The following is a 16,987-nucleotide window of genomic DNA, read 5'->3' on the forward strand; positions in this document are numbered from 1 at the left end:
CCCCCCAAAACGGTGGGGTGGATGGGAGGCTGACAGAGCTGTGAGGGATGAGGGTGGCGGTGGGGGAAAGCCAGCCCAGGACGAAGCTGGAGAACATTTCTGTGCTGCACCATCTACTGAGCATGCTGTGGGAGGCAGGGATGGCTGGAGACTCACAGGAAGCAGTGGTGGTGGTGGGGATGATGAGCACGTGTCTAAGGACAGATGGGATCCCTGGGACAGCTGAATCATGGCTGCTAGGAAAGGGAGAGAAGCATCAGAGATGGATGGTGAGAAGGCAGCTGGGCTCCCAACGTAGCCTTGGCTGGTGTAACCATGCTCCCGGCACCAGAGTGCCTCGGGTAGGGTGATGGTGGAGGAAGAGGATCTTCTAGAAGCCCTGTCTGGCTGGTGGATGTCTCCATGCAGCATCGCATTTGCTTTGGTGGAGCAACCAAGGTCCAAAGTCACTGCTGCATCCCAGTCAGATGTCACAGTCCTTGAGGTCTGGTATACAGCACTGCTGACTCTGCTTGTAACACCATGGTGTTGGGGGACTGAGCCCAGCTGAGCTTAACAGAGCGACACACGACGGCCTACAATATGGGCTTTTATAAAAGCAGCCAAACCCAGCCCAATGCACGGGACCAAGAGAGGTCTCCTACATCTGCTGAGATCCATGCAGTGTTAATGATGCCAGTGCCAGGTCTTGGTGGACAATTCTCACCCCTCCTGTTGCCACACATCCAGGCACGTGCTCCTTTGAAGCCTGGATTTTTGGAAAGGCACTCCCTGGCTCCTTCCCCTGCATCCTACCAGACACAACATGGCTTCAGCATCCTCTCCACTGGCAGGTCCCATCTCTGCTCCAGAGCAGGCTGGTCCACACTGTGTGCTATGGGGTGGAAGACAGGACTACCAGCCAAACAGATTAGTACAGCCAACCAAAGGTGGAGAGAAGCACACCGAAATCAAGGGCCTGCCCTTGCTGTGAGTGGTTCAGGTCAAGCTGGGACTCATAAAGAGCCATTTTATACAGTAACACACACAAAAGCACAACAAAATCATTATCTGTTTCCAACTCTGATGACCAAGTCCATGTTTGAATTACAGCTCAACACAGGCTTGGCCTCAGTCTTCCAAGCACAGGGACTTCAAAACCCCTACATACGTATTGAAACTTGCAGTAAAGATCCTCCCAGGGTTAATTTGTCTGGACACAGGGGGCAAAAGGAGATAATTCATCTTCCAAGCCTCACTTCAAGTTGAGCCTGTAAGTTGGGAAAGACGTGCCTTAGTCTCTGGTGATCGTGGCTCTGGCGGAATCCCTGGGCGAGGGATTGTCCTGCAGGTCGCCCTCAGCCCTGAGTCAGTGTCCAGATACCGGCATGAAATGCAGGATTTTTTTTTTTTCCTTTTTAATATTTTAAAAAATAAATAGAAGAAGAAACAAAACTTTAAAATCTGTTCTTTAAATATTTCCAGCATTGCACGGACAGCACTTTAGTACTCTAGCCTGTTTGATCAGTAGTTTGTTTATTCTGATTCCTAGTTAAAACGTGCTCCTCCCAGCCTGCTTTTTGTTTCTGTCCTTCTTAAGAACACAACATATTATTTTGTAATGTCAAAAAACCAAGCCCTTCAGCTTTCATTGGATAGTATTCCAGCATAGGTTGGGGCTCTGTTATTCCTCTTCAAACCTGAAATGCTCATAACCTCACCAAAAAGACGTTAGCATCTTGATAGCTCTCTCTTACTTAATAAAAAACAAAACAAAACAAAACAAGCTACACACACACACATGCACACAAATCCTCTTCGAAGAGCTTTTGTGATGCCAACCATTGGGTTCAGGCAAACCTCTTGCCAGAGCGTCTTTGCTCGGTCACTGTCTGAGAGTGGTGGTGTCCCCTGGAAATCTTCGAGGTGTGAGACGGAGTCGGGGTGCAGGGTGGGCAAGGAGAACGGGAGGTCACAGATAGTCATCTTCGCTGGAAGGGGAGGTGGGATTGGAGCCTTCAAGGTCAGAGTCCAGCGAACTCCCTGATGGCGTTCGGCTCATCTTCCACATCTGGGAGGCAAAGGTTGTCCCCCAGCTGCACGGGTACCCCACAGGCCTCAGCTGGTGAATTAGCCCCATGGCCACCTGCCAGTGGCTTCTTGCAGTTCACTTGCTACCCTTTGCGCTCCTCTGTTTGCTCATGGCTGTTAACATCTGGCTGATGTATGAGGTCAAAAGATCATCCATCTTGTACCCCTGAGAAGGAAAGAGAAGATATTACCCACCTTTAGAGAACATTTTACAGTTTTTTCGTTCATGCCGCCTGAACACACTGGCTACCAGTTGTTGACTTTCAAGTTTTCAGGTACATTTTGACCTATTTCACCATCTTCCTTGAGTGAAATGACAGCACCACAAGGAACACAGTCCAAATATAAATTGCAGTGTTGGGATAGAGGAACTCACTGTCCCAGGATGCTGTTGAGGGTAAGAACATAGGGAGCTTTGGATGAGACCTGGATTTTCAAATGACCAACAAAAACTCAAATGCCTCAAATTAAATAACAACTTATTCACCAGGAATTTTTATCGCTTGTGTTTTGGGTTTAAGAAAGTCTAGTACGAGGCTTATTGCTGTGAATGTTACTAGGGACGAACTGGGCAAAGGATCTTGGTAAAAGGGCTCAAGAGTATTTCCTGAGCCCACATCTGCTTTAATACGCTTTTCAGTCTAGTGCCAGGGAACAATGCCCCATGTTCCTGAGATGGCAACATCCCAAGCACACGAGGCTTGGTCATAAGTTGAATGATGGACCAAGTGAGAGCCCCTGATCTGTTGAGCAGAGCCATGGGAAATCCAGAAGAAAAAAAAAAACATACTGGGGGCTCTTCTAAGCAACCATTTTCAGCCCAGAGAATCCCCGAGACACATTTTGCTGGAAGCATTTAATTTTGCCTGCCAAAGATGGGATTTGGTCTGACTGTGCTCAATAATTTTAACGCTCCTTACCAGGGAGGTCTCGCAGAGCAGCTTGCTTCCTCTGACCAGATTGCCGATGGTTATATGGAAGTACGTATTGCCACTGCTCCAGTTGGAGATCTTGGTGAAGGGGTGAGTGATAAGAATATCCTGGTGGGAACACAAGATTGACACTCAGTACGTGAAAGCCTCAACTTGCACAAAGGGCTGTGAGGACCTCTCATATCCCCTTTCACTTTCCATCAAAGCAGACCGAGGATGTCTACTGAGATGAGACTGTACCATGGCCTCATGAAATGGCAGTGAGATGCATGACTCTGGATCCTCCAGTGTTTTTGGAGTACTGTCATACTAGAAAGACCATGTGGCTGGTCAAAGTAATTAGTAGGAGGTCATTTACTCCATCTCCTGCCCTAATGTCTGTGAAAGGATTAAGGAAGGAGTGTGAGTATCCTCCAGTTACAGGGCCCTAAGTGTTGATGCTCCCAATCCATCTCCTGTTGAAAAAGGCTGGGCTGGCTCTGTGCAACAGTGAATTTCTGCCTCCAGAAACTTTTCTTGCTATTCAGCCTTTCTAACGAGGCTTAATGAGAATTCCGAAGTTCTGAACAACATACTCTTTGGGTTGACTTCTATGAGGGGTTGGGGAGTGGGATCAGGAGCATCTAGTAAAGACCTCAGTTTTGCTTACCTTGGTTTTGGGATCGATGAGGCTGACTCCATGCTTATTGATGGCAATTAGAAGGATTTCTGGATAATTTGGCTCTGTAGTTTGCTGTTGGAAATGAGATGAACTGGTTAGGGGATGTGTAATGAAAAATTTGATCCCTTCCTATTTCCTCTCTCCCTGTCTTCTCCTGCCAGGATTTAGTGGCTCATTAACTGCTCTCCAGTTTATCCTTTAAAGATAAACACAGATCTCATTAAGATATCAGCAATAATCAGGGCTGTCTAGTTAAGTACAGATCTCCTAATTGCATGGTGACAAGTGAGTGAGTTGCTGACAGCATCAAGTTTCTTGCCATTGGCAAGTAAGAGCTGTGACAGGCTGGAAACCCCCAGACATCTCCTTTCTCTTCCAGTGCCTCTGCTCCTCCTCACACCTGCTGCTGTGAATCTCCAGGCCAAGACTATACTGCTCTGTCCCCTTCTGATTTTTACATTCAATTTTGTTCCTGCTGGTAAATCCTTCTCCCAGCCCTGTGCCATGAGGACCTTTGTTTTGTTCCATTGATGAGGTAGGGCACAGGGGATGGGAGCTCAGCTCCTGGCCCTGCCACAGATTTCTTGGCTGCTGAGTCACTTTTGGTGGGAAAATCACAGGGTATACTCAGATCCCTTAAGCCATCTAAGATGGACATCGTAACAGAAAATTGGGTGCCCAAGATCAAGGAACTGATGAATAATTTTGGCAACTTGTTTCCAGCCTGGGCTATGTGGTCATTGAGAAGACAATAATAATGTGTCCAGAGTACTTTGACACACAATGACTACTGTCTCCTGTCTTTGATGGGAGTCTGGTACTGTGGTGGATTGTCTGAATTTGGTTCGTGGTGTGTGCAGACACATCCCTTGGAAAGGTGCACATTCTCCTTTGCCTTGGCAAAACCAAGAATTGCTCTTGGCTCTTCAGCAGCACAGGTACAAGTATAGACCCAATGTCTGAGATAAGCTGAAGATCTACAATGCCTCCGTCTGTGCAAAGAGGCAAGGCAACAATAAATGAGTGCATCAGCCCTTTACTGATGGAGAGTGTCCCTGCTTCATCAGAGTTGTGCCAGTGTGGTCCAGACATTGGGACAACCCTGCATACCTGGAACCCCTCTGTGATAGGAGACTCTTGACCTTGGCTCAAGGATACCAGAGAACCCCCAAGCAAGGCAGGTACCTTCACTTCAAAGAATGCTGATCCAAACGTAGGCCACTTGAAGATAATCTTTAGGAAGGCAAGCTTGGCTTCTTCTCTTGTTTTGCCCGCGTGCTTATTGTAGTATGCCACGATGGACTGCGACAGAGAAGACAACAGAGCTGGAGGGTTTGCACTACCTAGCACCAGGGATGTTTGCAGGGAAGGAGCACCAGTCCTACAAAGATGGTCAGTTCTAGTCTCTGCGCCAGTGAAAGGACCCAAGGGAATGGCAGGAAGATGTGCCAGGGGAGGTTTAGGTTGGACATTAGGGAAAGGCTCTTCACCCAGAGGGTGCTGGAGCACTGGAACGGGCTCCTCAGGGAGGTGTCATGGCCCCAAGCCTGACAGTATTCAAGAGGCATTTGGACAATGTCCTCAGACACATGGTGTGAATTTTGGTGTTGTTCTATACAGGTACAGGAGTTGGACTTCATGGTCCTTGTGGGTCCCTTCCAACTCGGGACATTCTATGATTCTATGAACATTTCACAGAAGTGCTGGCTGGTCTCTGGAGCAGGGCCTGGAAAAAAGGCAAGTCCCTTTTTCTTCAGATGAGCTGTGCTGGTGTCTCCATTAAAGGGATTATAAGTTTTGATCCTCCAATTTATGCAGCAGAGGAGACCGACAGACCTTGAGCCCTGAGAAGCTGATAGCTCCCTGGTTAGGCATATCGCCAAGTTCAAGTTCCAGAAAACAGAAGGTATAAGAGTATTTCTTGGCAGTGAGACACCTATGTTATTTTATGGCTCTAGACCTGTCTACACCTGTGCCACAGCTCTCCCTGTGTGAGGCAGGGAAATTATCACAGAATCATAGTTTGGCTTGGAATGGACCTTCAAAGGTCATTTAGTCCAACTCCCCTGCAATGAGCAAGGACATCTTCAACTAGATCAGGTTGCTCTACACAGAAGTCTGCTTCAAACATTAGACCTTTACATGGGATCATCTCCCACCGTGTGTCCGTATGGTGCTGCATCCACCACTACAGCCACAAGAAGCACAAACAAAACCCACTTCAAGGTATGAGTGTATGAACACGCATGTACCATTCCTCGTCTTGGTGATGCTGGAGAGGCTGCAGCTCTGCTAAGGCTCTGGAGGGACCATGGGTCACTCATTCTGGCAGCCTCACTTTGATGTTGAATGTCAAACAAGTCACCCAAGAGGCTGGGCTATCCCCAGCCAGGCCTGGCAAGTGACTCAGGCTGCTGCTTTTACCCTTTTCCAGTCATCTGGAGAGAGCTGCCGGACAAGGTCCTGAGGCACCAGCTCCTTCAGGAGCTTGGGGATGCTGGGAAAATAGGACTTGTCATCCTCAAACTTCACCCGGTAGATGAGAGCCGCCAGCTGCAGGACCTCTTCCCGTGTGCACTTGTGATAGCCACGCAGGTACTTTGGTAACTCCTGGATGGGGGAAAGAACAGTTCAGAGGTAGAGAGGATGGCAACAGGCTTTCGTCCTCAGGTGCTAAATGGAGTTTGTGGAGGTCTCCAACCTCTGGCTAAGATGTTCTGCCCTGGTAACACTTGTGGCCTTTGTGCTGAGTGTGGTGGAGAGGCAGCTCATCTGAGCTGAGCTATACTCATCTGAGACCACACTACATGTTTAATGATCCTCTCTGGTCTGAACCAGTCTCTTGATATGTGGAACAGGAAGGTTTATGTGTTAGCTATCAAGTGTGTGAACCTACAGTCTTGTCCACCCTCTCTCATCCCATGAAATCCAGCCCTAGTAACGACCACTTGTAATTGAATGGGTTTCCTGCTCTTTATTTCAGTTTTAAAAATCTACTCCCTCGTTACCAAAAGTGTCTAAAAATGTGTCAGGTGACTAAATTAAGGGATACAGTCATATTGGGGTAGCCACTTTATTCAGGCAAGAACACAGGGAGTGTGAGAGTGAGTGAGCTTTGGGACATGAAGGTGCCTCTTCTTGTCTCTTCCTTCTCCCAGAAGGAAAAAGTGGAGAAGAACTATAACTTTTTACCTGACTGCTGGGACCACCACAGCTCATCATGAATGGAAGTGGCTGAAAACCCTCAGGATGCTTCTGAATTCAGCCGCCCTGCTGAGGCTGTCAGCAGGACACGCTCTCTCCTGTTTCTTGCTGCCCATCCAAGAGCAGGTGGTCCAAAATCACACTGAGCTGGTTACCCTAAGGTGCATGAAGGCTGCTCCTTGCCATGCAACTCAGTAGTGCTCTTTGTAATGCTCTATTTAAGGCAAGAGGTCTTCCTATTTCATGCAATAAAAATTTCATTTCTGCAGATGGACCAAGTCTTTGTAACCCATTCCTAATTCCTCCCAAGTCTCCACTGCTATTGCAGGCTCCTGGAGTACCTGGTAATAGTGGAAGATTGAATCTGCCATTGAGTCCTTTCCAGGCATTGTGTTGGTCCACAGCTTTTTCATGAAGAACACTTGGTAGGTGAGGGAAGGCACTATACCTGTGCGAAGGAAGGAGGGAGTCGATATGTAAAAGCTGTGCTTTGAGCACCAGCTGGCAGTCAGTGTCCCCACAACCCAGTGGTGCCCATGTGCTATCACAACATGCAGGGACAGGGGCACTAGCAAAGGCAGATAGGTTGTAGAGAAAACCACATCTTTCTCTTGCAAAGCTTTAATAAAATGGAACGAGCATCTGGATTCATTTGCATGGCTGAACTTTGATTATAGCCATACAATCGTAGAATCATAGAATAGTTGGAGTTGGAAGGGACCTTCAAAGCTCACCCAGTGCCACCCCTGCCATGAGCAGGGACATCTGCACCAGCTCATGTTGCTCAGAGCCCCGTCCAGCCTGGCCTGGGATGTCTCCAGGGATGGTTCATCCACCACCTCTCTGGCCAACCTGGGACAGGCTCTCACCACCCTCAGTGTAAAACATTTCTTCCTTATGTCTGGCCTGAATCTCCTCTCCATAGTGCTCATGTCTCATGCAGGACAGACAAGTTGCACCCTGGAGTCACCTGTGTCTTGCAGCTACTGATACTCTGCTGCAGATGTGGGCAGCAAAGTGAGATGAATCCCACCACTGAAACTCTTCCCTGGGCCAGCCCTGGAGAGCTGCCCGTGAGCAGGTGGTCCTCATAGTGGCCAGGTCTACCCCTACTGCTTCTCCTGGGCAGATCATCTTGCAGGTGATGTCCCCAGAGCAGGTGTCAACAGCACAACCACAGTAGCGTGGCCCAAGAGATGTGGCAGACTGTCTGGTCAATCTTGTTTGAAAGTTCTGGAGGGATCTAGGAGGTGTCTGTGTAACCCACAATGGAGAAAAGTCACTGTTACCGTCTTTTGCTGGTCTTGCTTTCTTTATCCAGTCTGTCAGGTGTCTCACAAAGTCAAAGAAGAAATCTCCCTCAGGAACACTGATGACCTGGAGGACACAGCACATGGTTATAAAGGCTGAGCAAGTGGCAAGAGGCCACAGGCAGATTGGCCATTGCCCCATCTCCTGTAGTTGTCACTCATTGTTTTGTCTTGATTACAATGATGCGTTATAAACTGCTGGTGTGAGAAAGCCACAGCCAGCACCTTGCTGCAGGCTCCCTCTTATCCTGTTTCCCCGAAAATAAGACAGGGTCTTATATTAATTTTTACTCCAAAAGATGGTTACTTTTTTACATGTATAGCTGCCTGGACGCTATTTAAATTGACTTTTTAAATTAACTGTAACAAGGAGTTATTTTTGGAGTAGGGATTGTATTTTAAGCATCCTCAAACATCCTGAAAAATCATGCTATGGCTTATTTTTGGGGTAGGTCTTATTTTCAGGGAAGGTCTTATTTTTGGAGAAACAGGGTATTTCACCCATTAGTCCTTATTGCAGCTTCCTGTTTCACTGAAGAAATTAATTTCCCTTCATGACGACTATCTTCATAGGTTTCTCACAGCTGCCTGAGGCAGCTCTAAGATGCATGTTTTTCTTACTTAGTCCTTTCTCATAAACCTGACTCAGCAACAGCCTAGGATAGCTTTGCCTGTCTGTATTTTAAGCCCTTTGGGATGACTGCTGTAAGTCAGGGCTGAGGGACTGCAAATCTGACCTGTACCAGCTTGGATCTGACTTAGAAACACCACAATTCTTGCAGAGAAATGCATATCACCTGTGAGGGTGCAGATAGCTCTGGCTCCACCAATGCATACCGAATGGCAGATGGGTCACCTCGAGTGCCTCAGGGCTACCCCAGCCTCTGGGTGGGTCACTCACCTTGTCAGAGATTTTGACGAAGAGGCTGAAGCCCTCAGAAGACTTTAGGAGCAGCCTGTTGGAGATGTTCTGGCAGAAGTCCTTGGCTTTTGTGCTGGACTCCACCTCAAATGCCTACAAAGAAAGGAAGATCGTGACTACTGCTACCTCAAGGTGAATTTCCACTTTATTCTCTCTTTGGAGAACTTTAAGCTCAGATGCACAAAGGGATTTCGGTGCCCACCACCAATGACATCATTGACATTGTGGATCATGGCACTGGGCATGGGAAGGGACATTTGCAGAAGTTCAGCCATGCTACGGCTGTACTGCTGTGCTTCGTGATGCTCTATCTATATTCTGTGCTGGCTTCTCCAGGGATTCCCAGGCAAAGCAAGAGATTTTTCTGATCTAACAGGTCTCAGAGCTATTTGTCTAGACCGGAGAGATACAAAGAGAAAGAGAGACACCTCCAGGCTGATTTTCCCCAGCTATCTCTCTGCTGATGATGAGGAGGTCAGATGCCTGGCTTAGAACAAATGCCTGACTTCTGGACGGCTGAAGAGAGGGGAGATGACTCCTGCTTTACCTATTGGTGGGATATCTAAAGGACTGTCCCACCTGCATGCAGGTCCTAGCTCCTGTTACGTCTTTTGAGTTGTGCTCAGGATTTACATCACCTCAGTTTTGCTCTGCCTGCTTAAAGAGATTCACTTCATAGCCATTTAAGGAATTTAAGCTTCTGACCACCACATGCATGACTGTGATAGCCTTGAACCACCAAACCACCAGTACCCGTGTTCTACATCCCACAAGAGACTGCCCTGGAGCTCAGTGCTGCTGGTGTTTTGCAGCCCTTTGGTGCAGATGCATGTTGTACTGGGGTGATGCTCCTCTGCCAGTCCACCTGTGTGGTTGCCATGGCCAAAAGGATCACAGCAAACCCATCCAAGTGCAGAAGTCCCCGCTGCCTCCTTCTGTTGGTTCTCACACAGATGCTTGTGTATAAAGCTTTTTGCTGATCATGTGGAAAAAAATACTCGATGTGACGAGAACTCCCAGCAGTTCTCTCAACTCTCTATTATGGATAAACCATGGCACACATCTGCTGGGGAGGAATCATCCTTTTCCTCCCATGGGTGCGCAATCATACATAAGCCCACTTGGAAACACAAGAATTTAGTTGTGCCCAAGGGCACAAGGGGAGAGAGAGGTGCAAGCCTCACAGGAAGACTAATCAGTGGCAGTATCTGCAAGGACATGCATATCTGCTCTGGCATCAATATATTGTAATTAGCTGCTTTATTAGCATGTAGGATGCTTAATGGGAGGTTCCTGAGTGCAGGTATCTTGATTTCTGTGTCATCTCAGGTCAGAAAGAATAATTTAAGTCGCCTGCTTGCCATTGTTCCCTGCCCAGTCTCCAGGGAGACCCATCATGGTACCCTGCTGGGTACAGTTGGGTGGACAATGTCTGTCGGTCTAGGATGCAAATAACTGATGGCCAAGGCTTGTGAACCACTAAGAGAGTGGATGATGATGAACCCACTGAAACTCCCTCTTGCTGGAATCATATTATAAAGCCTCCAGTAAATGCCAGCAAATCAGCCGCGTCTTGAAAAAAGGTGAGTTGCAGTAAATCAAACCCCTGAGCTGGTTAGAGTAGATAAGAATGGGTTTTCCTTACATTGCTCTGGCTCTGGTCCAGAGTCTTCTGGGAAGGCTGAGTTTTTCTGAATCAGAACCAACATTAGCCTCTTCTGAGATTTTAAGAAGAATGTTGACAGCCATGCTGATAGAAAATAATTTCCTTCCCTCCCCCATTTACCTCATCAGTGTCATCAGGGAAGTAAACCTTGTGGAAAATTTGGGTGGTTTTGTGTTGAATGGCTTCCACCTCTACCAGATGGGGAGGGTACTTCCTGGATCCATTCCTGCAAAACGAGAAGTGGCAGGTGCCACAGCATCAAAGCAGGAATCCTTTGTCTAAATGCTGCATTTTAATACATATTATTTTTTGAGTAATTTTGGTTAATTTCGTAGTATTAGCTTTTTTTCCCCCTAAAAAGAAGAAAAATTGGAATGGGGAATGTGTATTTGCTTAGGTTGTAGGTGACTCAAATGAAGCTGGCATGGAAGAGTTGACTTAATTAATATCTGTTTTTCCCCAGGCAGTTTACCAGTGACCTCTTCCACCCAGTGTCCCTTTTGTTCAGCTCAGTCGAACACAGATAGAGTCTGTGAGCTTTCACTGTCCCCTCAACCACCAAAATATCTCCTACTTGTATTTTCTCATGCATATTTGGATGCTGTGGCACAGTGGGGACTAGGAGGTCTTTTGGTGCCGTACCTCAGGGCTTTCTGGAGTCTTTGGATGCAGTCTGCTGCCAAGGGGTGATGTTTCCGGGACTGCAGAAACCTCTGGACATGGGGCAGGAGGATGTTACTTGGAGGGAAAAGGCCTGTACACAACCACAACAGCTCCCAGCCTTTCTCTTCGCTGTACCTAGATGAGGAGAGACCCAGGAGGAAAAAAATGACTCATGGCATGGACACTTCAGGTTTGCTTTGCCCAACACAGGCTAGTGCATTTGGGCCAAGGAGAAGGAATGACTCTCACTTGATGTGGTTGTCCGTAAGCTGCTTGAGAGTCTGGCAGTAGATTTCATCCTTCAGGGGTTCAGCTTTCAAGGCACCTTCAAATATTTGGTCTGTCAGTTCATTGACTGAGCGGGTCCTTTTGGATGGGTAGTCACCCATGTACTTCAGCACTGGTGGGAGGTAGGAGTCAAGGATCAGGTAACCAGGATGTTTTGGGAAGACCAGCTGCTGCTGATGTGATTAAAAACATCCTACACATGACTACAGAAGTGGCTTCAAGTTGTTGGAGGAGGCACAGTGTATGGTAAAGGCTTTCAATCTCTTTAGGAGATGTTCAATAAACTCCCTCCCTTTATCATGCATCATCTCAGGTTGAAAGAATGATTTTGGGTCAGGGTATGTCAACCTAAGAAAGCTGCACATGATCATGTGTTACCTGACCACACATATAGGTACTGCTGTAAAAGACCAGATTTTCAGCTAGTGTCAGACACCAGTGGAGCTGCAGTAACTATTCTGTGTGAGAACAGGCCACAATTTTCTAAATTAACCTGTATGATACAGAAAAAGGAAAAGGATAGAATTGCGAATGTCTTCTTTTTTTTTTTTTTCCCCAGATCTTTTAATTCCTCCTTCTGTTATTTCCTAGTAAGAGGAAACCAGTAGTAGCAGCAATAGGGTAATATTAATCAGTAACAGGCTTATATCAACAGAACTGTTCAAACATGAAGTTTGGATCCTAGAGCAAAGCCCTACAAAAAAATAAAGGCCACTTCGACAGATTTTATCTATGCCTGTACTCAGCTCATCTCTCTCATGCTGTGTATACTCCTTCCAATGGAGGTTTAGATTGGATATTAGGAAAAATTTCTTCCTGGAAAGGGCTGTCGGGCATTGGAACAGGCTGCCCAGGGCAGTGGTGGAGTCGCCATCCCTGAAGGGGTTTAAAAGACGCATAGATGAGGTTCTTAGGGACACGGTTTAGTGCCAGTGTTGAGTTAATATTTGGACCCAATGATCTTGAGCATCTCTTCCAACCAAAATGATTCTATGATTCTATGCATTTTGGAGAGACACAGCTGAAGCAAACCAGAATGGAGGTGGTGAGTTAACCACTGAGCAGCGTGGACCAGCAGGACTCAATAACTAGCTCCCTGGCCCTCATTTATTAAGCAGTACTAATAACTCTCAGATCTAAAGAATGCTTGAGTATAGATTTCAGGATCAGACCCAAGCCTGTGTCATGGTCCTGAAGTCCTTAATAGGGACCACAAACCTGTGCATTGGGCTTTGCTTGGGGCCCTGAAGATCCTGCTCAGCTCTTTGCCTGTCCGATCTGTTCCCCAAGGGCTCACCCCAGGCAATGGAAGGATATCAATGAAGGCCATGCAGGCTTCTTGTGACAGCTCCTCGCTGCCCAGGATCTTCTTCAGCAGCGGTTGTTTGATGGGCTCACGGGTGTAACACCATAGCTTGTCCTTCCCGCGGCTCTTGGTGATCATCACCCGGCTCAGGGTGTGCTTGGGAGGTGGCCTGGTGGCAAAGGCAAAGCAAGAGGAAAGGTGGAGAGGTTCCAGGGTGGGAAGAGACCGCTTGCGGCCAATGCTTCACCTGGGAAGGTTGCTCACAGCACTTGGCTATTGAACTCTTACACCAAATGTAAATTCACAGTTTAGCAAGTATCCAGCTCCAGTTCTACCCTAAGATAACCATTTGTACTTTCATAGGGCTCAGAAAAGTCACTTAAGGACCCTGCCCAAGTATGGAACAACCTTCCCTACCTCAAAAACCTTCTAACCACGAGAGGAAGGATTATGGCGATAGATGGTCAGGGCAGCAGTAATGAAAGCATATTGCTTAGCAGAACAAGTCTACCAGGGTGAAGACATCTCAGAGGATCTGGTGTGCCTGTTTGGATTGCCGACCTATCTGAACCCGAGTGGGAGTTTTGGGATCAGTCTGGTCAGCAGTGGTGCACACTTAGATCTTTGGAGCTGAGGTGAAAATGTCCACACAATTCAGCTGCTACTTATATGGTCTGAGGCTGTGTATGGGATCATCGGAAAGGAATATCCACAGCCTCGCACATAATACCAAATTTCACTCTGTCACACCAGTGTTGAGCCAGCCTGAAGAAATTCTTCATAAAACCTTGTCTATGGAAAACCTACAGCTCAAATACCACAACCTAAACTGGAGGCTGTACAAAGTCACACAAGGGGATATTCAGAGGCTTTTCCAGTAGCAAAAAAACTCCCTGATTCCCAAACTACCTGGAGCTGGATTTCTACTCCTATTAAAATTTTTGAAGATTATTTAAAAAATCACCTAAAATAATCATAGGAAAATTCCTCCAAGGTGTATGGCTTGACTCTCTCTTCACTGTCTGAAATTGCCAGCTGAGAGGTTCTGATAACATCTTGTCGTTGGTCAGGGGTCATCGTGACCAGTGCCTGTGGGATGAGAAAGTCTCGGTTACCTGGTATATTTTATATAATATATATTTGATGCATCCAGAAAGAGGAAGCAGATATAAAATGAAAAGATGAACAGTGAATGAATAAGAATAAACCATTAATTCCAGTTAAGAGCCAGTAAGAACTGTGCAATTGTCATTTATGTATGCTATTCTCATCAGTAATGCAAGAAATAACAAATGTTTATATAGTGTGGACCATTTCCTAATGAAGATAATGTGCTTTCAGTCCTAAGGTCCATATGTGAATGTACCCACCAACCCCAAATACAGCTATAAGTAATCAGACCAGCTGTAGGGATGTAGCAGGATTCATGGATATTCCAAGTCACAAGCCTGGGGTGTTCAAAGACCAGAGAAAAGGCTGAGATCAATTCTGTCTCAAACAGCCTGACACCTCTCAGCCACTCTGGTATCCACCTTATTGTCAAGCTGATTCTGGCCAGATCTAAGCTCTTCAGAAAGGCTTTGATCTCCTCGGGCTTTGTATCAAGATAGCTTACCACAATCTCCAGTGGAGGCATAGTGACTGTAGGCAACACGTAGACAGAATCAGTTGGGAAATCCCCTTTCTGCTTGGTCCGTTCATTGTACCCGTTAGCCCACCCCGAGTTCATCACATGTTCTCCCGTGTCCTGGTCCAGAACTATGAGGTCTCCTTTGAGGAAGCTGAGGAACCCAGAGTCTTCTCCCACTGCAAGAAAATCAACCGTTAGTTCAATATTTTTCAAAATCCCTTGGGAGTAATTAATCTATCCATACATTTATCACTAGGTTGGGCCATTTACTTACCAGGGTTTGGGTTATCTTGGAGAGTGACTACATACTTGGATCTTTTCCTTAGTCCTTCAAGGAAGGTCACCACCAGGTCACGGATATCCTCTGCATTGTTGGAGGTGAAAGTGTATTCATCACCTTTAATGGTGGCCAAGGTGAAACTCTGCCCTTGCAGCTTTCCCCCTCTGGGATACGTTGTTATAGGAGACATAAACAGGAAAGATAATGGCACCAAAAGGCAAAGCCTGAAAAAAGAGTGGTTTAAGTTGAGATGACCAGCTAAGTCTATTCCTCCTTACCTGCTGCTTGACACAGCTGTGATCTCAGGGAAAGAGAGCTCTAAGAGAACCTGCTCCTGTTCATCCACAAAGTACACCCCTGTCCAGTTGACAGCTACGATCACATCATTTTTAGGCAGGCTTGGCCCTGGATTGAAGGCAAGACGTATAATCAGTTCATGAAAGGCTTTAGTACATAAAAAATTTGTGCATTTCAAAGGGAGATGCAATGATCGAAAACCTCAGTGTTATTTTTAGTAAGAGAAATAGTGGCAGCCTTGTATCTTGAGCAACTGTGAATCAGGATGCACCAAAATAATGTATCTAAAAAAGACCAGCTAGATGGTCCATTAAGTCTTCTTGCCTGTGGAGTCCCTATCTCTCATTCCTTTTGCTTTGGAGTATCCTGTGCTCTACTGACTCACCTGAGAATTTGAAGGCTTCGTAAAACCGAGAAAACAGCAAAGGCCACTTGAAACGTGCAAAATCCACCACCTCTTCCTTCACTTTTTTGGGGTCTGCCCTCTTCTGAGTATAAATTCCCTACAGACAAAGCAAATTACAACCAACATGAAGCACAAAACAAGTTATAGCCAGGAAGAGAGCAAACAAAACCAATTCATGCCACCTGAAGATCTTGGAACTGATTTTAATTTAGGCCTCAATGACACTAAGGGCCAAAATCTAACAGGAATATGTGATAGGTTGTACAACGCCCTGGCAAAATTTTGGTTTCCACTTCAGGGAATAGTTTAAGTCTGAGAAGCCTGGGCAAGCATCTACAGTGACCAGTCTGAGTGTGATTCATCTTGGCTAACTTTGGGTTGCCCTAAGGTAAGAGTCTACCTTTCAGCTTGACAGTTCTTTAGCTGGAAACAGACATTCAATACCCCTTAAGCACAGACATCTAGCTTCATTTAAGACATCCTCAGATACCTGAAACTTCTGTATGTATCTGACAGGCTGATGGAAGTCCTGCAAGATCCAGTTGAATTGCATCCTTGGGTCTCCATTGACAGTAGTAGGAGGTGGGACTCCTAACACATGTGGAGGCGCTTATGTTTTAGGGGTCTTAATCTAAAGCTGGGTTCTGCTGTTAAATGAATGCGAATTCTCTTGCCTGGATGACCAACCCTTATGGTTGGTCATGAGTTATGGGTAATGAGTTATGGAAGGTGTTGCTGTGGGAGGGTGTCACAAATGTTGTTATGGAAGTCAGGGATATTTTATACAAACCCTGGCATGATAAGGTCCTGACGCTGCCTGGGGACATGAACGACCACTGTAATACAACCAACACCACCACAATCCTGTGTAGCAGGAATGAAACCCCAGAGGGGGCATTTTGCTTCTCACAGTGAATCTCTGCAGATTGTCTTCTTCTGTCAGATCTTGCCTCAAAACCAGTGGTAAAGGTGAATATGTCTAGTACAAAACCTGCCCTTTTTTTGATTTAGCTTCAGGCCAGGCTAAGAGCTAAACTATGATGTCTGATATGTGTTTGAAAGACACATGAAGCTACTGAAGCATGCCTTGGTCCTTGCCAGGTCACCTGTTGTCCCCACCTTTTTATGTGCAGCTATAATGAGCTGAGCCCATTTTTCCACTGTTTTCGAAGCTGTGATCTCTCTGTCTGGGATGTAGGATGGAATTAGATTTAGCAGCCTTTCCAGAACCATCTCCGACCCGTAGTCCACGTAGTACTGCTGGGAAGCCATTTCTGCCAGATCTTCTTCCTGTGGGAGCCAAATAAGCCAGCTTAATGCTGTTACCAGGCCGTCACCTCAACATCACTCAA

The 16,987-nt window shown here is 46.5% G+C and overlaps 1 protein-coding gene across 7 annotated transcripts in view; it reads right to left on the reverse strand.

Moving 5' to 3' along the window:
• Positions 1–2,146: 2,146 nt before the first annotated feature.
• Positions 2,147–16,987, reverse strand: part of MYO7A (myosin VIIA) — a 67,519-nt gene continuing 52,678 nt past the window's right edge. For 6 of the 7 annotated variants that reach the window (XM_065649072.1, XM_065648904.1, XM_065648834.1 and 3 more), the window contains 18 exons: positions 16,755–16,925; positions 15,615–15,732; positions 15,211–15,337; positions 14,927–15,096; positions 14,638–14,828; positions 13,987–14,111; positions 13,034–13,191; positions 11,678–11,831; positions 11,408–11,563; positions 10,886–10,991; positions 9,079–9,192; positions 8,157–8,244; positions 7,209–7,315; positions 6,088–6,273; positions 4,849–4,965; positions 3,652–3,735; positions 2,991–3,110; positions 2,147–2,236 (listed from right to left, as the gene is read on the reverse strand). In XM_065649072.1, coding sequence (XP_065505144.1) covers positions 2,147–2,236; positions 2,991–3,110; positions 3,652–3,735; positions 4,849–4,965; positions 6,088–6,273; positions 7,209–7,315; positions 8,157–8,244; positions 9,079–9,192; positions 10,886–10,991; positions 11,408–11,563; positions 11,678–11,831; positions 13,034–13,191; positions 13,987–14,111; positions 14,638–14,828; positions 14,927–15,096; positions 15,211–15,337; positions 15,615–15,732; positions 16,755–16,925 — 2,382 coding nt within the window. The remainder of the gene's footprint in view (positions 2,237–2,990; positions 3,111–3,651; positions 3,736–4,848; positions 4,966–6,087; positions 6,274–7,208; positions 7,316–8,156; positions 8,245–9,078; positions 9,193–10,885; positions 10,992–11,407; positions 11,564–11,677; positions 11,832–13,033; positions 13,192–13,986; positions 14,112–14,637; positions 14,829–14,926; positions 15,097–15,210; positions 15,338–15,614; positions 15,733–16,754; positions 16,926–16,987) is intronic. The other variant, XM_065649154.1, reaches the window with a different exon arrangement.

Source organism: Caloenas nicobarica, chromosome 1, assembly GCF_036013445.1.
Source record: "Caloenas nicobarica isolate bCalNic1 chromosome 1, bCalNic1.hap1, whole genome shotgun sequence".
NCBI lineage: Eukaryota > Metazoa > Chordata > Aves > Columbiformes > Columbidae > Caloenas > Caloenas nicobarica.